The sequence below is a fragment of the Indicator indicator genome, chromosome 3, assembly GCF_027791375.1.
Source record: "Indicator indicator isolate 239-I01 chromosome 3, UM_Iind_1.1, whole genome shotgun sequence".
NCBI classification, from domain to species: domain Eukaryota; kingdom Metazoa; phylum Chordata; class Aves; order Piciformes; family Indicatoridae; genus Indicator; species Indicator indicator.
This window is the reverse complement of record NC_072012.1, coordinates 24,195,470-24,221,877: the sequence shown is the minus strand read 5'-3', so window position 1 is coordinate 24,221,877 and position 26,408 is coordinate 24,195,470. Positions and strand designations below refer to the sequence as shown.

The window sequence follows — 26,408 nt, the reverse complement described above, 5'->3', positions numbered from 1 at the left end:
TCAGTATCTTCTATTTTAATAAACAGATACAGTATTCCATGAATGGCTCCGTGTGTGTGTTCTTTACAGATGTGATGAATTGTATCCAGAAGCATAAAGTAGTATAAATTGAGAGGAAGGGTATTTGTCACACCTAATCTTAGTTGTTTGTTGTAATTAAACTGATCACTTCAACTACCTGTTGCAGACACAGTTACCTTCAGAGAGGATGGTTCATTCCATTACCCTGGATCAAACTGCTTCGGACTTGCTTATCTCTATCCAGTAACTGTTTTCTGGATGGCTGTGGTTAGATAGGGTGAAAAGCCACATAGGTTAGGTATAATACAAAGAGGGGGAAAGGGCTTGGTTTGGTGTTCTCTCACTTGGATGGACTGCCTCATTTAGGGCTGATAATGACAACTAGAAGCTACAGCCTTCCTTAGAAAGGCTGCTATTGTAAGATCATTTGCATGAAGATGCAGTGTGGTTTTGGGAGGGCTTGTTTATTTTACAGTGGTTAGATCAGCGAGAGAAACTTCCTTGAAACAAGCATTGGCAGTTTTTGTTAGCATATGAAAGTGGTTTTGATTGTTTTTCATGAGTAAGCACTAACTGAGCTGAAGCTGTAAAAGCTACTAACGATTTCTTGGGCAACTTGGGCACTTTTTAACTGACTGAGACTTACCCTGAGAGCTATTCATTCTTGGGTCCCAGAAAAATTACTCTTTTGGGGCTGATCATTCCCACAGTCTTTTCAGAACTCATGCAGTGTGAGCAGTTGAGCAAAGCATCCTTTTCAAATTCAAACTTCACTAAAGGTCTGTTGATAACATTGGTGTGCACAACTCCTTCTCACTACCAGTTTTTTAGCCAACTCTGTATCCCAATCTGGCATCTTGACAGGATAATGTCCAGTTTGATATACGCTATTTAGCGTTGTTTGTCTCTCTCTGTTTAAAAAATCAACTTCAGTTGCTTCTGATGCAGCATTTCAGGGGTTAATATCCCTAGTTCTCAAGTTGGGCCACCCAAAAAATAATGAGTATACAATTCAGTCTATTAAATGTTTCTTTTTAGTGATTTGTCCAGCGTCACATAAGTGCTGCATGGTGGAAGCTTGAGAGTTCTTCAAGATGCTGGTCAAGTTCTTTGACTGGGAAACTGCTGCTTCTCTTCCAGCAGTCCCTTGATTGTTCACTGTAATTTAACTCTGGCAACAAACACAGAAGTATCATACTGTCCACAGTCTGCTGCACTATACAATCCTGTTTTCTGTAGAGTAACTGCCATCCTAAATGTGACTTGTCCCTTGTAGAATTAATATTACATATATATAATTAATGAAAAATTAAAATTAAATTGAGAACTTATTATTTTAACAAAGTATGAAAATTATTAGAAGGTCAGCATTACTTCATTACTAACTTGAAAAAAAAAAACATAACCTGAAGTTTCTTTTTAAAAATCAGGAAATTTTAAAGTTTTTTTCTAATTTATGTATTTTTGTTTTTAAGGCAAATGTTTGCTTATCAGTTTTGTGTATGTTAACATTTCTTTAGCCATAACTCTTTTTTTCTGTTTTTTGTTTAATTTTTAGGCAAATTCTTAAAATGCTTACAGTCCACAAAGGAAATATAAATCTCTCAGTAATAGGACTGAAAGCATTAAATCTACTTCTCATGTCAGGTATTGTATGTTTTATGTTCCTACTTTGTCCAAGCTTTATAACACAGAGCTGTAGTATAAAGATTTGGCCTCATTTTTCTCTCTGTTTTACTATATAAAGGCACTTGTTATGTGTACTTGTATACAAAAGAATAGGAATTAATTTTGTAAACTTGTTATTAGCATAGACACACATGCTGTAGAATAATTAAGTAAAATAAGTAAGAGTTTTTTTTCATACCAGTATAAATCTGGTGACATTCTGATTTACTTCCTTCAGTACTGGTTAGTTACTACTTCTGAAAACAGTAAATCATTTCTGGCTTATTTGTTATGCTGCTCTGCAAAGACCTAATCTTACCAGGTACTGAGATTGTTCAGTTTCAGGCTGAACAAATGCCTGAGACAGTGAAAATACGGTTTCCTGATACAGATGGTCTGATTTCATGGTTCACTCTAGCTAACAGGTACATTTCAAATCCCCTCTTGCTTTTGTCAGGTAGTCTAGTCCTGTCCCCTTGCTTCTACCAAACTTAGTTCTTAGTTAAACTTTTTAGCTTGCTGTGACTGCAAAAAGGAATTTTTTTGATGGGTTCATTTCCTGACAGTTTAGTAAGTTGAACTGGCATTGAGGGATCGATTAGGAAAAGCAGTGTGAGATGGGAGCAAGAGTGGAGAAGGGAAACTCTTTTTGGCAGTAATGTTTTTGGACATCTTTGTTTACCTTAAGAGATAATGTCCTACTGTGCTGTACAAGAACCTCAATTTGGGCAATCACAGTAAATTGTAAAGACAATATCAAAGATTTTTGGGGTTTAATGGTTAAAGATTGTGCTCCGATAAAAATGTTGAGGACTATTCAGTGCAACATCTCTTCTGCTATTCAGATGTAATTGCTTTCCTACTCTTGGAGGAAGAAGTGGATGTGTTTTCCTTGGTATTTGATGCAATGCACACCTTCCCTACAAATGAAGAGATCCAGCAACATGGATGTAAAGCATTACACAAACTTTTTGAGAAAGGTATTTATATCTTGTAGTTTATTAGGTTAGAAAAATGTATAGATTGGAGAGGACTCCAGATGTTTAACTGCAAGAAATGAATTCTTGCATTCCAAATTTTGTTTTGTGTATTATATCCGTTCTTTGAATGAGTGAGCACAAAATAGTTTTCCAAGCAATATCACAGATTTTCTAAATTAGAGAAATTGTAAAAAAAAAAAAAAAAATCACTTCATTTCTTACTCCAGTTAACTGGAAAGATGAGATTCAACATTAGTCAGTAACATTGGGACAAAGAGTGGTAACATTGGATTTTAATTCTCAAAACACAGGGTTTATTTAAAGACCGCAAATTTTAGTGAAATGTGAACAATTCTAAAATAAAGCAAAGTGTTTGCACTGTAGGAAAACATGTGATTCTGCTTTTTATCTTGACAACACTGTTATGTAAATGTGTATCTGTATGATATTCCTGTTTATTCCGAGAAATAGTCACCATGTATTGAATTCTACAAAGTTTTCAGGAACTGCTTGTCTAATAGCATGTCCAGTACTTTGCTTCAAGCACTAGCACTGCTACCAAGTCTGCTACACTCATTTGCTTCAAAGATAGTTTCCCATTCTTTCGATTTTTTAATTTCTGCTAGTTTTTTTTTTCCCTAAGTCTTTCTTCCACATTTGTCTGAAATTATGTTCTGTGTTCCTTCCCTTCTACCACTTCACATAAATACTTTCGTCCTGCAGTATTTTCTCTTCAGTCTCCACAAAGGTCTAACCTTCTCAGATTTTCACTGCATGCTTTTTATAAGTGCCTGAGTTTTACAGATCTACAGGCTACTCCAGACCTGCATATTTTATTTTTGATGGCAGTGCTAATGCTAAGAAGTTCCTACGTGGCACACCCCTGGCTATTTTTTCCTGCCTCTGAGCCACCTTGTCAGTTATTATAATGTGAATGTTTGCCTAGCCTTAGCTTGAACTAGATTTGGAAAATTATTCTGCTTAAAAATCTAAAATACATTGTTCTTTCTCAACCTGGATCAGTTCCCTTATCTGGTTCATTGCGCAGCTATGCATTCCTTTCAGCACAAATGACAGGAGAGAAGGATGGAAAAGTGTTAAGCCATTATTACAGTGAAGGTAACTTATTACTGAAGTATGGAAGGCACTCCATTATCAAAAAAAGAAGTTGAGAAATGGAGTAAAACCATGCAGTATGCAAAATGCATTCAATAAAACTTTTTACTTGTATGCTTAGCCTTTCCTTCACTTGTCTACTGTCTTGGCAAGAAATACTTGAAGTTCATTATATGAAAAAGACTTTTTAAAAGACTTTTTTTTTTTTGAAGGTTCATAGGGAAGCATTTAAAAGTTAGATCTCAGTTACGTAAAGTCTAGGCTAAAAAATGATCTTCATAAAATAGGTCCGTTTATACTAAAAGGAGTCATAACTGTGGAAGTTGATGTATATGGAGAGTACCTTCTCTGAAATGTAAAGAAGCTTGATAAAAACAATTGCTTTTGTATCAGGATACGAGTTCTTTCCTCAAAACATACTGTATCTTGCTTTCTTTTCAATTTAGTTCCAGAAGAGCAGCTGACTGAATTTGTTGAAAGCAAAGATCATATGATCATACTGAAAGTATTTAAAGAGTTTCCAGAGAAAGAAGAGGTGATTCTTCCTGCTCTTTATTCATTACATTCCTTGGCTGGTCCAGGTAAGTTCATTATATATATTGGAAGTTATTTTCAGTTCTTCATCTCCCATAGCATGCATCATGATTCCCACTTCTGTTTGTGGTTATCTTTCCGTAGCTGTAAAAAAAAAATTCAGAGAGAACTGGTTGGGAGTTGCCAGACAAATCACTTTCTGGTTTTCTTTGGGAAATACTGTTCTGTCATTTTTTAATGGAAGATTTTCATAATTGGCCTTTGTTATAAAGCTGAAAACTTACAAAGAACAGAAAGAGACTTATGTCTCTAGAAGTGATATTGAAGATGCTCATCAGGGTTTTAGGGGTCAAAGTTCAAGACTCTGCCCTATTTGGTTTTTAATGCTTGAAAGCATGGCATGATTTGCCTTTGGTGAAGCCATTTTGGTTAACACCAATCACATTTTCTTCATTTTCTGTATTCCTTAGCAAGGCCTTTGGGAGGATCTGCTTCATGATCTTGCCGGGCTCATAGGCTAGTCCGTCTCACCTCTGTGCCTGTTATGGGCAAAATCAGGTCCTGAGAAATGCATTTAATTTATGCCAATTTGTTGGCAGCAATTTCATCTTGTTACCACAGTTGTAACTACTTCCCACTGGTAGTCATAATTTTGGCAAACATAGAGCTGAGTCCTGCTTTTCATGTCTTCCGTGAGGCACATAATGTTGTACTCCGGCAAGTGTGGTCCCTCACAAAGCCTGGCTCATACAACCTGTCGACTCTGTAGGAACTGTGCTAGTCCCATGTGTGCCACAAAGTAAGAACTAGTCTGGAGTGTCCCATGTTTTAAGACTCGCATTTAGTTTCTCTTTCTCAGATTTCTTCTATTCAGTGTTGTGTTAAAAGTTAGATACTCCTTGAGCCAGAAATAATTTAGCCCAGATGTCATTGCCATTTTCTAAGAAAGAAGATGCCAAATGTTAAGTGCTTTTTGAAATAGTAAATACTTGTACAAAACATACCAAGAGAAGGGCATGATGAAGACCTTCTCTAAAGTAAGTATTTAACACAGTAATTTCTGAGGGTGCCACAGTACCTGCCAGAAAGTGTATTTCCTTAAGGACATCATGGAAAAAAATTATTCATGGTAAGTTCTCAGTCTAACTTATCCAGTAGTAAAATGTTTGTCTCCTCATCCCATGAAGTTCAAGTCTCTATTCTAAAGTTACATCAAGGATTTGTACCTCACTATACCTTCTTTCACAAATACATAGGTGGACTTTGTTCCAGGTCATACATCATGGGAAACTGAAGGATGAGACTTTATTCCAATGTGGTACAAGCACTCTCAAATTTCAGTAGTTTCAATGGAATGAGAAAATGCTTTGCTGACAACTGTCCTCCAAAGCCCATAGGGTAGAATGTGAGCCATCTAAATGACAGTCATAGGCAGCCATCCAGGCTTCTCCTCTGTTTCATGGGGAGAAACAGATACCTCGAGAGGAAATTTACCTACCCCTAAGAGAGGTGAATCACCACAGGGATCTCTTCATTGGTTGTTGTGAGAACCTAGATGACCAAGGTTTGGTAGTACAGATTAAACAAGATCTATTCCACCTCCTTTTCTCTAGCTTTTTGTGCAAAATGGTGGGTCCCTGCAAATGTACCATTGCTTGGTTCCTGCAAGATTTGAGCATGCAGTTAATTATGCTCTCTCCATATTAACAATTTTAATATGTATATTATGAGTATTTTAATATGTTTATAATTGGTACCTGTGAAACGATGACCTGCTGTGAAGTTGAGCAATATTGTTTTGTGGAACATACCTTTAAAAAGGTGCTTTCAGTTGAGAATGACATGAGTAAACTTTACAGAGTATCATTATTTAATATCCAGAGATATATTATTTTTAAGATTTCCTGCTACTTTTAAACCACTAATTATCTTTAATGATACAGTTGTGAATATTCCATTTACATTGTTTACAGGAAGGCCAAGCCGTTGAAAGAGTTATTAACAAAGTTTATATACCTCAGCAGAGCAATGCTAACTCCTTTGGAGTCAGTGACAGGACTCCCTTTGATTCATTGGGGCAGGACTTTGTCTAAGATTTTCTGCATTCATATTCTGTCTCATACTGTGGATACACATAAAAGGAAATTTTCACACACTGTGTTTTAAATAACATGACACTGTTTTGCCTTAAATTACTATATGTGGGATTTCTCAGTCCTGAGTAGGAATGGATGAATTCTGTCTCTTTACAGGCTCCTGTGAATGTTGTATTGTTTTTTGTATCTGGCCTGTTTAATAAGCAACAAGAGTGACCAAGCAGTGGCACAGGTTGCTCAGATGGGCTGTGGAATCTCTATCCTTGTAGATACTCAGAAGCCAACTGGCTGTGGTCCTAAACAGCCTGCTCTTGGTGGGCCTGCTGCTTAAGTAGTGGAGTTGGACAAGATGACCTCCAGAGGTCTCTTCCAACCGCAGCCCCTTGTGATTCTGTGAAATACAGAACATGCAATGACTTTCAAAATATTGCAGGAACATTAGATGAACATTTCTCTACCCTCAGCACACAATAGGCATACAGTAGAACTAATTTAAGAATAACTTGGTAATTTATGCCCTAGAAAAGAAGGAAAACATAGAAAACCATGTTGAAATGAAATAAATTACAATTACTAGAAAAAAAAATACCTAAGTTGTTTCCTAATTGTGTGTCTCAGGATGTGGCAGTTTAGGCTGGGTGCCCCCTGCCACTGCTGCATGAGGTGCACCTCTGGTGTCCTGGGTGCCCACCCATAGGGGTGGACACAGGAAACGACGTATTTCTACCCATAAGTCCTGCACCCTATAAGGCCATCTGCAAAGTCATTCTCCTCCTCTTTCTTCCCTCTCTGCTCCCACGGGAGATGTCCTCTCTTATCGGGTAATGCCGGGGGAGTATCCTCAAGGCCTCTTAGGCCTGTCTAGGCCTAATGCCAGGAGGAGAATGGAGGGGGGGGGCAGTCTCAGACCTGGCCAGCCTGAGACTTGCCTAGCAGCGGGAGGGGGAAGAAAGAGCCCTGGGGGGTTTGGGTTTACCCTCAGGTGGGAAGAAGGGAAGGATTGGGAAGCTTTGGGAATACTGTGAGGGGTTCTGTACACTTTGGGATACTCTTTGTCACTATGCTTTGTGGTTTGTAGTTCTCTGTAGCTTCACCAATTGCTTTTTTTTCCATTTAAACTTTCCATCACTCTCCAATCCGTTTGTGTGAGTCTCATTCTTTTGTCCCTTTCGGGGCAAGAGAGGATCTGTGTCTGGCCCCAAACCAGCACACAGGAATACTGTAGAAGCATAGTAAAGTATTTACCTGATTGCAATTATGTTACAAACATAATTTATAAGATTGAATTATTACTTATAAAACAATTTGTTCAGCTTTAAGAAAAATTACAAAAGAATAGTTTGTGAGAAGGTTTCTGTTATATGGCATGGTACAAAATGGAACGAATCCATAGGTATGAATATGAACTCTGAAATCAGTGAATTATTTCCAATTGTTACTAGTCATTAATATCTTCTGCACCAGTACCAAACCCAAAAAAGAAAACCCCAAAAAAAGTTGCAAGTTTTGTAAATAAACCCACTTAAATAAAGTCTGGATTAGAAGCCAGGAACATTGTGGGTTTGTTTCTTAAGAAGTAATTTTTGTTTCTGTTTCTTTCTTTAGCCAGCAATGTGGAAGTGCTTATGTCTGGAAATGTTCGCTGTTACAATGTTATAGTGGAAATGATGAGAAGTTTCCCAAACAGTGAAACAGTTCAGGAAGTCAGTTGCTGTTTGTTGCATAAGCTTACATTGGGTAAGTTCAGAAAGTTAGTTATGGTCAGTTTACTCTGACTGTTTAAGAGTTGGAATTAACTCACAGCAAGTGTTACAGGAAAGAGGAGAACTACTATTTCAGTTAATCCTCAGGGTGGTGTATAGCTCCAGGTCTCTAATGATGTAAACATACTGAGGTAACCCTGGCCACTGTCAATATGGTATCCTTTTGTGTTAAATGTCAGTAACAATGACAGAAGCTGCCATCAAGACTAAAGTGGGGGAGAAAAAAGTTAAACAAAAGAGTGGGAGAAGCACAAGATGAGAATGGGAGATCAGTATATAAAGTTACTATAGAAAGGAAGAAAATTCATACTGTATTTCTTTTTTGATTGCCAGAAACAAATGATGTTACAGAATTACCTGGGTGATATTCTCCAAAACTTTATCTTTCCTCCCTGCAATTCTCAGAGACCTTTGCTGCCTTCCTGCCATCAGCTATGGTGTCTGTTTTGGGACCCTCTATGCTGCAAGAGTGAAGGAACCACTGGTTCCTGGACTTCGCTGGACTTTGGGCAGAAGTGCTGTTATTGTCTGGACTTACATCAACTAGTGCCACATCAAGATAAATGGCAGTGTCAAAAAGGAGGCTACTCTGTACCCTCTCTTGACACTATAATAAGCTAATCTGAACAATTGCCACACACTGCATAATAGAAATTCAAATTAAAATAACTGTTTTCCCTCCTGTTGCATACAAAAATATTGTGAGTAGCTGCCTGAGCAGCCACTATTCCATAGCAGATTTTTTTCATCAAGGAATCAGCTAAATTCTCTCTTGAGGTAGGCTTCCTGATGCTTGCAGGTAGTGGCCTGAAGCTACTGAAGATGCTAATACCAGTACATGACTCCTTGTAATCAACTCAGTCCCATCCTTTCACCATCTATTTCTGCTTCTTCATGCAGATATTGTAAAATGCAACCCAGAGCAATTTTCAGTTCCCCTTCAGAGAGCTGAGGTATATTTGCAGGTTTTTGGCAAGAGATGACATTACCTTTGGTTTCCCCTGCAAGGCTAACTGAAAATAGGCAGGGAAACCAAGCACTTGTGGGGACACGCTGTTGACATGTCTTGATCTTGCCCTAAGCACAACCAGCCATCTTGCAGTCACACGTTTGAGGTGTGTATGCTGAGCAAGAAGTAGTAGTGGCAGTAAAGCATCCACAAGATCTGTTTCGTCTTTCAGCAAATCGGATGCCCTTCATCTTAATAAGGAGGCTCTTCAGGGGAGCTATGGGAAGAGAAATCCACAGGACTCACACAATTAGTGCTCTTGGAAGTAGTCTGGAAGGTTTCCATATAGGCAGCGTGGCTTCCCAAATTATTCTGATGGACACTTGTCCTAAAGCCATGTTTAGGACATATGTCCTAAAGCCAACCAGTGAAATGGTAAAGTCAGTATCTACTAGCTTCCAAAACCACTGTCATGTGTTTTTGCTAATCTGGTAATGAGAATAGTAGATTTGACTGTCATCTGAATTTTAACTGACTGATACCTATTTGTCCAGCCATAAGTCCAACAAAATTACGTATCATAGCCTAACATTATTAATTTTGTAAGATAAGTAGTATATTTGCACAAACATATAATTTCCATCAAAGTACAGCAAGAAGCAGCAATGCTGATACAAAGTAACCACACTACTACATGGTAAGAAGAAAAATACTGTTTCCAGTTGGACTTGTAATAGGTGATAAGACCAGGGTTTTAGAAGAATGATGAATCTGCAAAGGACTTGCCTTAAAGTGTGTTCTTAAACATTCTGTTTACTTGGTCCAGTTGAAGTGAATCATAAAAGCCTGGGAGAAGTATGTATGTCATGTATGTAGTCAGCACCTATAGGCCTCAGAACCAGAACAGAAGGAAAGAAATTCTTTTATTCATAATTATATTTTTGATGCTTGAATATGGGAGACTTCTTAAACTCTTACCTCATCTGAAAGGTTTGAGAAATACTGATACAGACCTTTCACACTGATACTGTGATTCTCATTTTTACTAATCAAAAATTAAACTCAAATATGAAAATATAAACCTTAGCTATAAAACTGTATTTTACAAAGTCAATCACTGTATTATTTCATGCATGATACTTGCTTTTACAACAAGCAGAAAACTTCTTACCTTTGCTTGCTTTTTGCAGAATTCTCTATATTCAACCTATAATATAAAGTACAGCTTATAATAAAATTTGTGTTTTAAATATATTTAGCATCAAAAGGTAATTCTACTATTTTAGAATATACATATTCAGTATATATTATTGATAACCTTGATTTCTTTAATGGGGGGGTCAAAAACCAGAGAGCAAATCACGGTTAAACCGCTTGGATTGATAGGATAAATCAAATCGTTGCAGGAGTTCAAAGCCAGGACTATGTTTGCTTCCTGGCAGGAAGTCTGCAAGTCAGACCCTGACAGTATGTTTCTTACTCTGATGACAGTGTGCAAAAAAATAAATTACAAAGAACCTAGATTCCAAGTGTTTTCTGTCTTTGACCTCTCCTTTCCACAAATAAAACATTGTTGTGTCAAGTCCTGTAATAAGAAATCCAACGTTTACTACAAAATGTATGCATTATGTGCTGAGAAATTTATGTTAAATGCATGTAAAACTCTAGATACATGTTTATATTTACTTAATATTTAATGTATTTTCAGGAAATTTTTTCAATATCCTTGTATTACATAAGATTCCAGAAGTTATTGTGAAGGCTGTTAAAACATATTCTGAAAATGCAAAGTTACAAGCTGCAGGTCTCAGTTGTTTAGCTCTTCTAAGTGAGTACATATTTTCCTAAATACATAAATAAGTTGCTTCGTTTATCTGTCCACTTGTTAATTTCCTGTAATCATTTTGAACCTCATTTCTTTAACGACAGATTTGACAAAGGAAAATTTCCTACATGCTTACAGTTTGTTGTTTTACTATGACATGGTTGAGTTTGTATCACAGTGTCCAGAGCTGGTAAATTATGTTAACAGCATTGACTGACCTGTAACTATATACCTAATTTACTACACTCTAATTAAGTTTGTAACCTTAAAGGCATTTTTCAAACCTGTCATAAAGTTTATGCCAAAAGTCTTCTTCATTCCCAGGAAAGTATAATCCTCCCACTGATTTTTGCACATAGGCAGTGAGCATCTCTTCGATGAATACAGGAAGGTTAAGATATTAATGTTTTGTTTTCAAAACAGGAATTTATTGTAAATATTTTCTATTTCAAGCTGAAACAATATTCTTAAACCGAGACTTAGAGGAAAGAAAAGAAGAGGAGGAGGAAGGAAAGTTATGCTGGTTGGAACCATGTTACAGAGCATTAGAACTGCACCGAAAAAACACAGATGTGCTGGTGAGAATTTCCGTATGATGTGGGTATGGAAAGACTGCATTTTGCATGAAGTAAAATACTTAACAACATCATTTTGTCTCCATGTATCATCGGGCAAACAAGGCCTTTAGGACTGGATTAGATTTAGAAAAAATCTTACTTTTTTTGCCTTTCCTATTTTTGTTCACTTCAGCTGATTTCTGTTACTCCTTTGGATCAAATGTAGGTAGTTAAGATGAGACTTGTTACTTAAAAGACAGCCTTTGGATGGCTATAATTTCATGTAGCTCCACTGTGTACTTTTTGTATTTCTTCAGAAAGTACCTTGTACCTTTGTCATGGACTGAAAAATAGTCAAAATTTTTTTTTCATATATTTTTAATATTCTACAGGCATATTTTCTTAATCCTTTTGTCTCTTCTTGTTTTGTATTTAGGAGGCTGCGTGCTGGGCTTTGAAAAATCTGTTTCTGTATCAGCACAACCTTCATGAGAAGATTGGAGATGGAGATAATCAGTCAGTATTAATATGTTTTTGGAAATAAAAAATCCTACTGTTAGGCTATTTAGGGTCTCATGTTTCAATTATTTTTTTTTAATAGATGATGAAAGCATGGTGGTCAAAAACAGTTGAGAAAGCTTCTTTGTTGTAAAGTGTGCTAACCCTGACTCAGGCAAAACCGCTGATGTTTACTAGTAAAGGGTCAGACACAGTCTAATAGAACTGATTTTTACAGTTCATAAGGAATTTCTTCTCCAATTGCAGCAAGTATAGAGAGGATTAAAGAATGTAAAACCAGCAAAACCAGAGAAAAGTAAGATATCTAATATGCAATAAGTATGTAAACATGCTCATTTTTCCACAGGTGAGATGTAAGGGCATAGTGGAGGGGGTGCTGCCTCATCAGGGAGAATCAGGTGTCCATGAGACACAGACTTCCATTTTACTTAAACTATTCCTCAGACTTGGCTTTAAACTTTAATCATTCAAATTTTAGTAAGCCTGTTTTGTACACCTTTCTGGACCTCAAATCCCTTGGAAAGCATGGTTCCAAGTGAATTCAGTGAGATTCAGAGTAGGCTAATATGCATAGTTTGCAAAGGATTTTTTGTCAGCTGCTGCTCTGGAATTGTATTACAAAAGCCAGGCATAGTCATCTGAAAATGTAATTGTGTCTTTCTAGGAATGTAATACTGTATGCATTACATTCATATACATACATATATGTACATCTAAAAATGTAATACTGTCTTTCTAGGAAACTGCATTACAGTTATGATTCTGTAAAATGGTCAATGTGCAGTGATTTGTTTCTCTCTCTGGAAGGTTCCCAATAGACAGAGCAGTGATGCTTTCCATGCTGATGCACTCGTCTTCAAAAGAAGTGTTTCAGGCAGCTGCTAGTACCTTGGCAATTTTGACACAACAAAATGGTAAGGGAATTTCATTATTTTCACCTTCTAACTCAACAGAAAGCTATTGCTATCCTATTAAAGTATATTTAGTGTGCTGCTGTATAAATACAATATTGCTTATGATTAGAATATTATGCAGGTGTATTTAGTAGGAAGTTTATTCCTTGTTAAGACAACGTTTTTGTTGACTAATATCAAAGAGTATGTGGACGTGAAGAGCTCTGGGCCAGTTTATATGTTGCAATTGTGGGTTGGGGTTTTTTTTAATCAGGAGACATGAAAAGAGTGTTCTTTCTGCATGCTTGTTTAAATATTTATCACATGTTTGAATTTCATCAAGAACATCATTTGTTGAAAATCACGTGAATAAGGATTACAGCCAAACAAATACCATTTTCTTGCTTAACACGGCATTTGAGCAGTACAATTGCCTTCAGTGAATCAAATCATGTGTAGAAAGTTAAACATGTGCATAACAGTTTTCCAGATTGCTGCAGTTCTGATTGTGTCCCTAACATGGTTTCCTAACATTTTTCAGTTTGCAGACCCCTCAAAATTTTTCAGTGGAGATGTGGATCCCTGGTTTGAGTATTTAAGCCTACTGACTGTTGGCCTGCTTTTATTAGATACCTTTTCCAGAATCCTTTGAAATGGTTATGGACCTCAAGTGGTTTGCAGACTGCACATTGAAAACCACTGGCTAGATAGCAGGAAAAAGACTAGCTTATAATTACCATTCTCTAGGTGAAAAAACATTGCTTTATCGCTAGGTTACTGAGCCATCCAAGTAAGTCAAGCCAAACAATGGAAAGGTCTTAGAGTTATTTATATGTAGCTACATCAATAAATAGATCTCATAAATGTATTCATATTGTTACCATGTTTTATACTAGGTACTTTCATAAAATGTTACTGACAAGGAGGCTTCTGATTTGCTTTGGAAATTTAAAGCAAATTGGGTGTTTTCTTTTTGTTTTTTTTTCTCTAAGTGAATGTGCTTACACCGGAAATGATAGACATGAGGAAGTGTAGTAAAACCTTCTGACACAAGGCAATATTGCTTGAATTAACCATTTGAAGTGGATGTGCTCTGCTGGCAATGACAAGTATTCATGGTAGTTACCGTGATAACATGGAATATTTTTCTATAGTGTTCTGAGCTGTATTAGTTACTGTTATAGCTACAACATGTGTTTGGCTATTCAATTTTTTAAAAATTAATTAACAAAGTAAACAGCAAATAAATGTAACTTTATTTTTCAAGCCTTATTTTTCAGGTTTAAAAGACTTTTATAAAGTTTTGAATCCTAGCTTTCCTATATGGTCACAGAGTGCAGATAAGAGGAAAAATGCTCAAGAATATACATTTTTTTAAAACAAAAGTAAATGTTTTAATTTTTTTTTTTAAATCCTTCTTCCCTTAGGTTAATTTTTTGTAAGTCAAAATAGCAGATCTATTTAAACTTCTTATGCATTTGAGTATTATAATGCTTTTGATTAAGCTAGGCAAACGGAAGTTGGCTTCTGCTCAGATTGTTTTGCAATCTAATTTTTACTTCTATACTGTATTTGGTGAGGAAAAAAATTTTTTAAGTGGGGAGGAAGATAGCAGTTCCGTTGGGTTTGAGAACTATACATAAACAAAGAGATTTACTTACAGGATGCTTGCTGTTTTGTGTTGTAGTAAATATTAGGAAGACGCTTTTGGCTAAAGGCATACATATGAATGTTTTGGATATAATGAGGAAACATCCACATTCTCCTGAAGTGGCTGAAGGTGCCTGCAGAGTTCTGAATCATGTTTTCGAGGGCAGGTAATATACTTAGAAAATATGTGGCCACTTCCAAAGTGAAGGTTTGTGAGATCCACTACTGTGATTACATTTAAATTATTGACTTTTTCACTGATGTTAAAATTGCCTACAGGCTGACAGTGCTGTTCAAGACACTGAATTTTGTAAGCCCTGTAGTCAAATGCCCAGGTGGAGATGTGTAGAGAGCTCCATGTTCTTTTCTTTGTGATTCTTGAGCAGCAAGGTTTGAAGAAACGATCTCTAGGTAGTGTCTTCTCCTGTTAATCACACTGATTTCCATTGAGAGCTTAGAAATTCCCCACAGTATTAACTTTGTTAAAATAACATTGTGACAGTATTACTTTTGTGTTGGCTTTTGCAAATGTTCTGGAAGGATGAGTGGAGAATGAAACTTGTGATGCATAAACACTGATATGGGAATGTGATTCCAAGTGTCTTGCCAAGTTTTTCCAGCCTTCCCTGAAACCTTTATGTGTATATGCTAAGCTCTCTGTGTAACAGACTAAAGATACAGTCATGGAACTTCTTATCACAGTACATTAGCGGTTGGAAGGGACCTCGAGATCATTGGGTCCAACTTCACTGCTCAAGCAGGATCACTTAGGGTAGTTTGCACAGGAATGTGTCCAGGTGGGTTTTGAACGTCTCTGAAGAAGGAGACTCCACAACCCCCCTGGGCAGCCTGTTCCACTGCTCTGTCACCCTCACTGTAAAGAAGTTTCTCTTCATGTTGAGGTGGAATCTTCTATGTTCAAGCTTGAACCCACTGTTTCTTGTCTTACTACTGTGCACCACCAGAAAGAGCCTGGCCCCCTCCACTTGACACCCACCCCTCAGATATTTGTACACATTGATGAGATACCTTCTCAGTCTATGAATAATTTCATTTTATAAAGAAGAAAATCTCAGAACTTCCATAAACATAATGACAGGAATATGAAAGAAGAAAATGATAGAATAAAATAACCTCAAATGTTAATTAGTGGCCTTTGGCTACTGCTGTTTTTGGGAATGCTAACGACATTGAGATTATTTTTCTTAACGTGAGAACCTAACATGACTGATATTTTTCTGTTTATTCTACAAGTGTCTGACAACTCATCAGGATTTTATGATAGCAGCAAAGCACTAAGGTAAAGACACTAAATGGTGTCTTTTCACATATCTGGACTAGAATCAAAGTGGAATATGTGAATCCACAGCTCACCCTGAATGAAACGCTATACTCGCTGTGTATCGCTGTCCTGGACTGGATTGAATTTTTCCTCTCTGTAGTCTAGAATGGAATTAGTTATATAGGCTGAATTCATGGAATAGCATGAAAATAATATGTTTACTGTGATGAAGAAAAATATCATAGTTTCATTTCAGTTCCATAGCTCAAACCAGATTTAGAGTGTCCTAAAGGGTTATCACACAGTGTTAGTTAAGGGAGGAAAAATGAAAATTTGGAAATGTTCTTTTATTTCCTAAACAATATTTTCAGTTTCCCTCATCTGGATGTAATGACAGTAGCTGTATCAGAAGTTGTAAAAGCCATGAAGAAACATGAAAAATCACTCTCTCTACAACTGGAAGCACTTCGAGTCCTTTTACACTTTATGAAGCCTGGTGAGTCATCCAAAAATATAATCACTATTATACACTAAATCAGAGAACAGAATTAGATAGCTGGGCTTTAGTATTTCTTGTCTAATGAGACAACCTTTAATGGGACTTCAAAAAATTTACTGGAGTTCAGTACATAGCAGAGAGTAACTGTAAGTTTTTAAGAACAGACACAATGGAGGAAAACTTTTGAGACATTGAAAGTAACAAACCAACATTCTCACTGCTGATTTCCACTTGATTTCATCAGCTTAAAAGCTCTTTTGAAAAAATGAACAAAACCTCTTTAAAGATAATCTATGGTGGGAAAAATATGTTCTTTGTTACTTCTATATCTGCAGTAGAATTTGGGTAAAGTTTTAACTTTTATTTCCAGTTTACTCTATAGATCCTGTTTATTTCCTCTAACATTAAGTGTGAGACTACAGACATGGGATACTATTTTTTTTCTGCAGAACATCTTTTTGCAAGTATCTCTCAGCAGTTTTAGTTGAATATTTATAAAACCAATAAATCTGAAACTAGTAACTTAGCTAATATATAGACTGACTGCAGGTTTTCAGTTTCCTTCTATTATTTGACTTACAATCCTAATGCTTTCCCTTTTCTCAATAAACAGCAGTATTGAGGCTTGATATATGTATTCTAGCATGTAGACAAGGCACTCTTTTTTCCTAGTATCCTAGAAACGAGGCCTTTCAAAAGTGTAATCAGAGTGCCAACTGGATCTTGGAACTTGAAGGATAATTAGGGAATAAAAAGTAATTCATGGGGAATCTAGTAATTGGAACAAATATGAATGTTGAAGTGACCTTTAAAGGATTTCTGGGAACTTGTTGTAGTGCCACTTGAATGCAAGTGCCAGTGAAGACAGGAAAGGTGAATCTGGAAGACCTTTCTCTGTTCTTTTATTTGTACTTATCTTCAACTTATGGTGATCTGTGGGTAAAATTTATGATACGCTGCCAAGAGATAACAGACAACTAATTTGTAGCTTCTGTATAGTGTCTCCTTTCCAGAAGGAAGAGGCTTTCTGAAGTTGGTATCAGGAACACCAAGAAATCCCATAGCTCACAAAAGTAATACATTGCAATATACCTTAAGCAAAATTCTTTGGCATGATTTTGTGTTTTCACATTAAGCAGTGAGCAAACATATGGTGAAATCATCACTTTAAACACAATGTACTTGCACTACAATGTACATTTGGAAGGAATCCAGATTCTAGCTACAGCATTCTGAAAATGTCACAAGATCTGAAATACGCCCTCTGAGTCACTTGTGTGTTCAATTTGATTGTTATGTTGGGTTAATAATATTGGGTTAATACTAGTGAGAATACTAAATCTGTTCTTCTGAGAAAGGCTGTTTTCCGTTGTTGCAGATATGAAGAACAAACACCACAACAGTTCTTCCAGCGACATGGGTGATGCTGCTTTTGCACTTACAGTAAAAGTCATTAAAAGCCAGTGTCTGTTGGAGGGAACTCATTCATTGGTGCTCAGTGCTTTGAACAGGGTATAGTTAAAGCTGTATTCTAAATAATTTTATTACTATTTTACACTTGGAGTGGTGAATCACTTGTACATTTTAAGTTTCACGCTGATTTTATACTGGTTTGCTAGAATTAATCTTAACTCTCCTGAGTTTCATTTATCATATTCCTTAAAGGGGAAGCTAAAAAGTGAAAGTCTGAAGCAGACCCAGTCAAAACAAAGAAAACGCTGGGTAGTTTGTGCAGCAAATTAACTTTAAATCCCAGTGATAGGAAAAGTTTAACTTCATGGCCTTCATAAGAATCCCACCTCTACAAGGTTTACAAGATTTGCAAGATGACCATAATCAAAATGTAGCAATTCACAGATTTTTAGAAGTCTCCCAAGAATTTTAAGTTTGACAAATAGAAAATTTATGTCTTATATTTATTATAAAGGTCAGAGCAAATAATGTATCAGCAAGAGACTGCAAGAGTGCCTAAAGGACATTTCTTGACCTGAAGATACAGGATATAGAAAGTGAAATAATATTTACTTCAGAATGTATTACACAGTCTAGTGCTTTGTGACCATCCCGATTGCTTTTTATGACCCAGATGGTTTGCATTTCGGGGTACTACACTATCAGCCAAAAGGGCTAAAAATTAACATATTTTAATGAGAAACTAGAGAAGGAATAAGGAGGAAGATGGGTGTTACTCCACTGAAATAAATTTGCATATTTGAAAATTACTGTGACGGCTATGCACACTTTCAGCTCTAGGCCTCATCTAGATTTCCTCCATCTAGAAGTGAGGGAATATTGGGAAAAATAATCACAAATACCCTGTTGAATTGCTATATAACTAAACCCAAAATTTCTAAATCTGATGAGGTGTGGCAATAAGTATGTTTCATATCTTTATCTTTTCAGATTTTCAGTTGCCACCATGTTTATCACTTACACCCATTCTCAGATAACCCCTATTTTCTTCCCTCTTGAACCACAAAGGAAGAACATCTTCTCGCACTCCTTGTCCTAGCAAAATGGTGAAACTCTGAGGGAGGGGAAAAAAAACCCAACACTAGGGAATATTTTCATAATCAAAAGCAGAAGTCTGGGGAGTTTATGAGCAGCTGAAAGGGAACCTTTTTTAAAGGATGGTTATTGTTATTTCTTGTCATATCAACTAATTTCACGTGCTCTAAGAGCAATAATCACCTGTTCTTAAAGAAAAAAACTTCAAAAACAAGCAGCTCTTATGTTGCCATTATAAAGAGAACAAACTTGATCTGATACTGTATTCATTTCTCCATTAGTTTATTGGAAATCCTAGCATTCAGAAATGTGGATTAAAACTACTTGCATCTGTAGCTGAGTGCACTGGAGCACTAGAAATTTTAACCCAACAAGGAGCTACTGACACTGTGCTTCACAGCCTACAGATGTTTCCAGACGAACAAGGTAGGTAAGGTGTTTTGTTAGGAGAGGGTGAATGACATGGCAGGAGGGGATGATTAACCACAGAAACTGTAACCTGACTATTACACTCTTTACTACTGGATGTAGTGCAGGCTACAAGGCAAGGAAAGGCTGCAGTACTGCATAGCCCTCTGGTTCATCCACTTTGTAGTTGTGCCTGGTCCTGTAATAGCTGATGCTATTATGGAATAGTAGTAATATAATTCTGCTTAGGTCACGGGTTTACTCCACTCAGAATGTCTGAATAATCAACATTATTAATCTTACTTTTTTCTTCTAGACATACAGTGTTTGGGTTTGAGTCTTCTATGCTCTTTGATCACAAGAAAAGGTTTATGTATTGCAACTATGCATGTCCTGTCAGCAGTTCTGGTTTCTACGCTGCGGAGATTTAAAGAAGTCACTGAAATCCAGATGCATGTATGTGTTATTTCTACATACAAAGATATAAGCAAAAGGCAAAACCATAAAAAAAATATTTTATTTTTGAACTACAGTTTAAATTTAATTTGGTTTGATTTTATCATAATTACTAGGTTGTATAAGCCTTTATAATTAAACCAATGTATTTGCCGTAGAAATAGTTTTCTTGGAGAGGGATATTCAGTCCAGAATATGTAAGCATGGGTGTAGGTGTTTATCTGAGATTTCTGAGATCTGCAAACTGGAGCAAATATCTCAGTCGTAGTCCATCAATCAGTCATTCTATGATCATCTAATGAACTAACTGTCATTATAGTACTGACTGCAGTTCTTTGAAAAGAATAGAAAATAACTTTGTTCCCACACCTGTCAAAAGTAATGTTTAGTTTAGGCATGCTGTAGTTAAGAAGGATATTATGGTTTACTGTGTCAGACTTTGGATCTACTTCTGGGTATGCAAGGAGAGTTCTTACTTGGCAAACACTCCTTCAGTCCTCCTCACGTGAAAGTTCTGTTTCCTGTGCTTGAGAAGCTTTCCCTGTTCATTGCTAGTGAGATCATCTCAGCTTCCTGAGAAAATTCTGTACTTCTATTTCAGATCACATTATGAAAATATTACAAGTACAGCTTCCTTTGTTTATTGTTGTTTTTTGCCCAACCCTTCCAAGTTCAGCTTAGCAACTAACATGAAATCAAAATGTGGTGGAACATGGAAGTTACTTACAGTGATGTAGTCTCAGTTAGGTTTGGACAAAGAGTCTGTAATTTACCCAGTTCAACCTTCTAAGTGAACTTGCAGAATGGGATAATTTTGTATCTTTGTTTAGTTTTTAGATACACCTGTAAAGTTTTTCATTTAGCCTATATATATTTTTCATCCCATATCCTTAGAAGGAGACTGTTTCCTCTGCATGTTTTCAGGAAATCACGAGTATGTTTGTTACTGCAAACAGGATGTTAGATACTATGGTCCGTAATTTGGCCTTTCAAAGTTCAGTTAATATCTGTTTAAGCAGGTCAGCTAAGCAAGCATGAAACTCCAGTAATATGAACACTTGGTCACCAGGTATTTCTGCTGTCTTTCCCGATCTTCTCCAATTTACGAATTATTGCATGTTTAGAAGCAAGAAAAAAAACTTACGTGCATCTTTTTGTTGAAATGGGGTTTTGTTGCACAGCCTGTTTTTAAATGACATCACACTGTTCTTATTTCAGTCTTCTCATTTTTTTCTTAGGGATTTCATGCGATCTTGTCAATTCTTTACTTGTCACCTTGTTTTGCAAAGCTGCTGCTACATGAATCATTTGACACGGTTGTTTTCTACCAGATGTCTAGGTGTTTCACTGACCAACGAAATCGACAGGTATTTTCTCTCTTCTGACAGCCACAGCTGAAAATTTTTGTAGTTTTTTTTTTTATCCTAACTGATTCTTTTGTCTTCCCATTCAGTTCCAAAGCCTGTGTTGTAAATGTTTTGCTAAAATAGCCGAAAATGACGATTTAAAAAATATGATGCTGAACAAAGCGTGTATTGAGTATAATAGTACTATGGCTGAATGTTTGCTTCTGCTGGGAGCTGATATCAATAAGAAGACAAAGACAAACTCTTTGATTTATCAGGTAATGTAAGGAAACATACAGAGTTTTATTGCTTTAGAATTTGTTCCTTTTTCCTTTCATGTAAAGATACATTTAGCAGAACACAGCAGGAATACCCAGTGCAGTCTGTGAACTGGGTGGTGTTAACCATTGCTACTCACGGTGACTTCAGGCTCAATCTGACATTCATTAAAATACCCATCATTTTATTGAAGCACATAGTGTCTCTGTGCCCACGCTACCAGTTCAGTTCTGACACAAGCTGACTTTAAAAGTCCATGCTTTCTGATTGGTTACCCTGTTCACATGCAAACTGGAATTCAGTCAAGTACTGATTTAGCCTCAGCTTTGGAGTATTTTTGAGGAAGAAGTTGTAAGCTTAAGCTTTGCAAACTCCCAGTCATTTTTTCTTCTGAACTAATCAGACATAGATGGCATCAAACCCATTAGAGCCCAGTCCATTAATTGATATTCCAAATTCAGATCTTTCCAAGCTTTGTAAAGGCAAAGTATTGAGGGACCAGCAGGCAGTACTGTACATAGATTTCGGTGTGCGTAGTCCCACTTTGTTCTAGACCTGCAAAGAAGACTTTGGTCAAAATGCCTGCCCTGGAACTGTGATTTTTTTTTTTTTTTACATTGTGTTACACTTAAAGATGAATGTAGTCATCAGCTTCTACGCTGATTTGACTGTTCTTTTCTCGTCAGAGTTCTGACTTTTTAGCAATACCACTAAAGCAACATAATATCTTGTAATGCCTTCAATCACAGTAGTTGCAAGGAGCTTTATCATAACAGTGGCCACATCCAGAGTGTCAACTATTTGAAATACGTTTATGTCTTAAATAAGGCCAGGCACAGACATCCTATTTGGATTCAGCATTGCCAACAAAGAGGCTGCTCCCACCTACCTGTAAGTGGTCCTTGCTAAATGTGAATGCCTTTAAAATTTTAGAGAAACTGTGTGTATGAGCACTTCTTAATTTACTTCAGTGTCAAAAGTTTTAAACGCGTTCTGAGAGAACCTCACCAATGCTGCCCAAAGTAAATTAGGAAGTATTTAATTCTGGCAGAGCTGGCTGAGTGAATAAAGCACAGCTGTTTTTTGGAATTTACCATCCATTCATGGAGTCTGAAGTAGGCAAATCAGTGTTAGCAAACCACAGTGGAAATATTCCAGTATTTCTTTGAAATATTTATAATATTCACATTAAATACTGCTCTGTGTAGCAGTGCAGGGTGAGAGACTGGAAGAGGTAAAGCTGACTGCAGCCAGGAGACCTGAGTTCCGTAGCCCTAGTCAAGGCTTGATGAATCTCACCGTTGCCTGTTCATCAGATAACCAGATGGTATGCCAAAATAACCCCCAAGTGTCTTTTTTACATTGAACAGATAAATAAATGGAGTTAATGTAGATCACATGCACTAACCAAACTAGATAAATTACCATTCATTTTTGCCTGGAAATAGTGTGCACCTATGGCAGAAATGACAATTACAGAACTCAGGCCTGTGTTACATTTTGGGCAAAGATTTCAGAAAGATGGGAGCTGGTACTTGGATGTCCTATGCAGACACGTGCTTTGAGGGATAGGGAATTAGGTTATTGAAAAAGGGAGATAATCATACAAGTACAATGAATCTGAATTTGAGACAAGTCACTTAATGCAGCCTGAACTGTTGTATTAGTGCCTTGCATACATTATTTTAATTGCTTTTTTTTGGTAGGTTTGTGAGAAAGGAAATAATCCTGAATTGGTAGAATTGCTATTAGCCAATGGTGCTCGAGAGCAGGATGTTCGGTGTGCGTTAACCATCAGCATAAAGAGAGGGGATAGCCAAATCATCAGCTTGCTTTTAAAGAAGCTTAGCCTCGATGTTGCCAACAGCAGTATATGTCTTGGAGGATTCGGTATTGGGAGACTAGAACCTTCCTGGCTCATTCCTTTGTTCCCAGATAAAAGTACTCCATTAAGAAAACAAAGTGAGTATATACAGAATTTGCTATACAAAAGGTGTTAATGTCTCTTGATGATACTCTGTAGTGGTTTTTGTCAAGGTCTTCCATTGAAGATCTCCTCTTGTATTCAGCTGATTATAGAAATACTGTCAAACCTTGAAAACAAATCATGATACTGGTTTTTTTAAGCTATTTGGATTTCTTGGAGAATATGCTATCATTTTGGTTTCTTACACATACAGATGCAGGCTCTGCACTGGCAAGAATGGTGCTTAAATTCCAGATGAAGAGTATTTCAGAGGATAGATCAAGAGCCTCCTTTGATCTAAACTCTGAAGATGGAGTGGATAAAAACTATGATTGGAATTTCATTTCTGACCCATTAGTGGACACTCTTTTTCCTTTGAGTGATGATATTGATAGTGAAGGTAATTGGTTTTCTTTTCTTTTCTTTCTAGAATTTAGATCTGCTGTAACAGGGCTAGAGCATAGCCATAAATCAGTTGTTTATTTGTATTTGAGATAAAACACTTCTTATTAAAAATATACTGTTCTCTCAAATTTTGTTTGTGGTTACATTAGAGAGCAGTTTGTGATGAGTAAGTATGTGCTTTATCTACAAAATTAGGACCTTAAAGTATTTTATTCAGTTATCTGTTTGTAAGTAGTTCTTTATGCATTCAATTTCATGTAGAAACAAAGAATGGGATTCATCCCTGTAACCAATCTCCCAATTTAGATATTGACTGTTCTGATGTCTGTTTATGAGCTATTCTCAGTGCACACAACTAAGTCTGGTATAGAGGATGATATTGTTAACAAATCAAGTAGGTGAAACAAGTCCTATCCCAAAGATATCTTAATTAATCAGTAGGTGCAAATGCCTAGTCTGCATTCAGTCCAATATCATTCTTGGTAACCATGTCAGGAAATCTAAATGGTCTTGAATTTACAGCCCAGCATTTCTCCCTACAGTATCAGTAATGTAATAATATGAGCAAGGTGCCTCCATTTACAACATACCTTTTGTTTGTTCAGATGTTGCTGTTGTTTAGAACTGTTGGATGCTTAAAATCATCACAGATGATTAATCTCAGATTGATCAGAGAATCCTAATGATTTTTTGGCACTGTTTTGTTCTTTTATTTTGCATCGTTCAGCACTATTTTTCATTTCTTTAGGATGGTAACACAGACATGTAATACTAATAGGTGCTATTTGTTGTCCACATAGAAAAGGTGTTAAGCCATAAATAAAATAATGGTAAAACAATATTAGCTTCACTAACAGGAGTGATTTTAGGAGCTTTAAAAGTAGCTTTGAGAAATGGGTCCAGGTAATCCTAAATCACCAAAGCATTCGATGTTTTATTCTCAATAAATGTGGAAATGAAAATTTAGCTATTAAAATACGGAGTTTTTCTATTTTAAAAAGTTATTTGCACTGCAGTAGCACAAGGCTTTGTTACAAACCATGTGTCATAATCTCAACTGTTGGAAATTTTAAATCATGCAGCATCAATATAAAATGCTGCAGGTCGTATCTGGAGCACATCAGGTTAGTATGGCCCATGTACTCTTAAGTTGACAACATTCTCGGCCTATTGCACACACAATTATCCAGTGTGCTTTTGAAATGTCTCCCTCTTTTGTCTAATAGTTAACTTATGAGCCTCATCTTCAAATACGTTTTCTTATTTATTTGTCCTTCTGTGATACTGTTTTGTACTAGGAAGTGAAGGCTCAGTTTTTACAAAAAAGAAGTCTAATTCCATTGCAGTTGCTGACTTATATTGTAGAGAAACAGTGTTTCAAAGAGGTTCTCCTACTTTGCCACGACATTCCTACTCTGTGGTAAGTCAGATCTTTATTTTTCCAGGCTTTTTATAAGTCATCTGTGCTGCTTACTGCAGAAGTGTTAATAGCCAAATGTGGTGGGTTGAAATTACCTCCCAATATAAAATTGCCAGACCACCTCAGTTGAAAGCAATCAAAGCTGTATTTACAAGCAGAACTACAATCTAGAAATATGGATTTCTAATGATGAAATAATGAATATGTACAAAATATACAATATTTACATATAAACAACACAAGAACCCCCCTGGACAAAACCAAGGGGTTACTAATAGCTTCCTCCTTTTCCCCCCCTTCCTCCATCTGTACACAGGACAAGAGAAGAAGGGAGAAAAGCAGAATCTTATTTGTTAGTACTTAGCCACAACAAAGCAATGCAGCCAAGGTCAGCAGCAGCTAAGCAAAAGCCAGCTAGTATCTGCCAGAGCAAAGAAAGCTGAAAAGAGAGAGAGTTAGTTTACAAATCTGTTAGATTTCAGACGAATAGAATTATTTAGACCTTTTCATTATTCTCCTTTTTGCATCCAATAGTAATTTATTTACATTCAATCACTTCTGTTCAATCTGTGGAAAAATTGCTAGGCACAGCCTAGAACCACCACACCAAATGTTAGGGAAAGGCATGTCACCATAATGGGCTCTTGTTTCACTGTTGGTATTCAATGTTTCCTTCTATTGCTGTGCAATTTCTGTGCTCCAGATCACTGTCTAGATGAGAGTGCATTTCAGCAAAAATTTTTGTACACATTCTTGTGAATTGCTCAAATTCCAGGTCTGATGTTCAAATGCAAATACAGAAACTGTGGGTCTATTCACGAAGACTTAATTAACCCTCAGTGAAGCTACTGTGCTACTGTGATCAATGAAGAGAGGCTGATTCCATAAAAGGACGTAAGAAGGCAAATGGGTAGAATCAGTCAGGTTCCTTTGAAGGTGCCTTACCCCATTTCCTTTAAAAGGAATTGGGAGAGATTGGCTTCCCTAGAGAGTTATTTTTTTGTAATATCCTTCTCCATCCTATCACCCCACCCTAGTGAAAGTCATTTTAGGTTGCCAAAAAATGCACTACTTTCATTGCATTTTAAATCTAGTGTTCTTTCATATTGCATGGATCAGTAAGTTTTATTAAGATGTGACTTGTTATTTTTAGTTGAAATGTACGTTTTCTTTATATTCCCCCTGGAAGTTCTGATAAAAAGAAACCACAACAAAAAGAAATTTACTGACCTGAGATAATTTCAGATATCTGCATATGTCCATAACTG

General features: G+C 36.6%; 1 protein-coding gene across 1 annotated transcript in view; it reads left to right on the top strand.

Moving 5' to 3' along the window:
* Positions 1-26,408, top strand: part of LRRK2 (leucine rich repeat kinase 2) — a 63,395-nt gene that overhangs the window by 4,280 nt on the left and 32,707 nt on the right. Inside the window, exons 4-21 of the mRNA XM_054399903.1 lie at positions 1,580-1,668; positions 2,535-2,669; positions 4,232-4,366; positions 8,021-8,152; positions 10,836-10,955; positions 11,406-11,530; positions 11,946-12,025; positions 12,836-12,942; positions 14,609-14,738; positions 16,225-16,349; positions 17,731-17,864; positions 19,142-19,286; positions 19,585-19,724; positions 20,963-21,091; positions 21,178-21,348; positions 23,056-23,311; positions 23,530-23,715; positions 25,019-25,140. Coding sequence (XP_054255878.1) covers positions 1,580-1,668; positions 2,535-2,669; positions 4,232-4,366; positions 8,021-8,152; positions 10,836-10,955; positions 11,406-11,530; positions 11,946-12,025; positions 12,836-12,942; positions 14,609-14,738; positions 16,225-16,349; positions 17,731-17,864; positions 19,142-19,286; positions 19,585-19,724; positions 20,963-21,091; positions 21,178-21,348; positions 23,056-23,311; positions 23,530-23,715; positions 25,019-25,140 — 2,461 coding nt within the window. The remainder of the gene's footprint in view (positions 1-1,579; positions 1,669-2,534; positions 2,670-4,231; positions 4,367-8,020; positions 8,153-10,835; positions 10,956-11,405; positions 11,531-11,945; positions 12,026-12,835; positions 12,943-14,608; positions 14,739-16,224; positions 16,350-17,730; positions 17,865-19,141; positions 19,287-19,584; positions 19,725-20,962; positions 21,092-21,177; positions 21,349-23,055; positions 23,312-23,529; positions 23,716-25,018; positions 25,141-26,408) is intronic.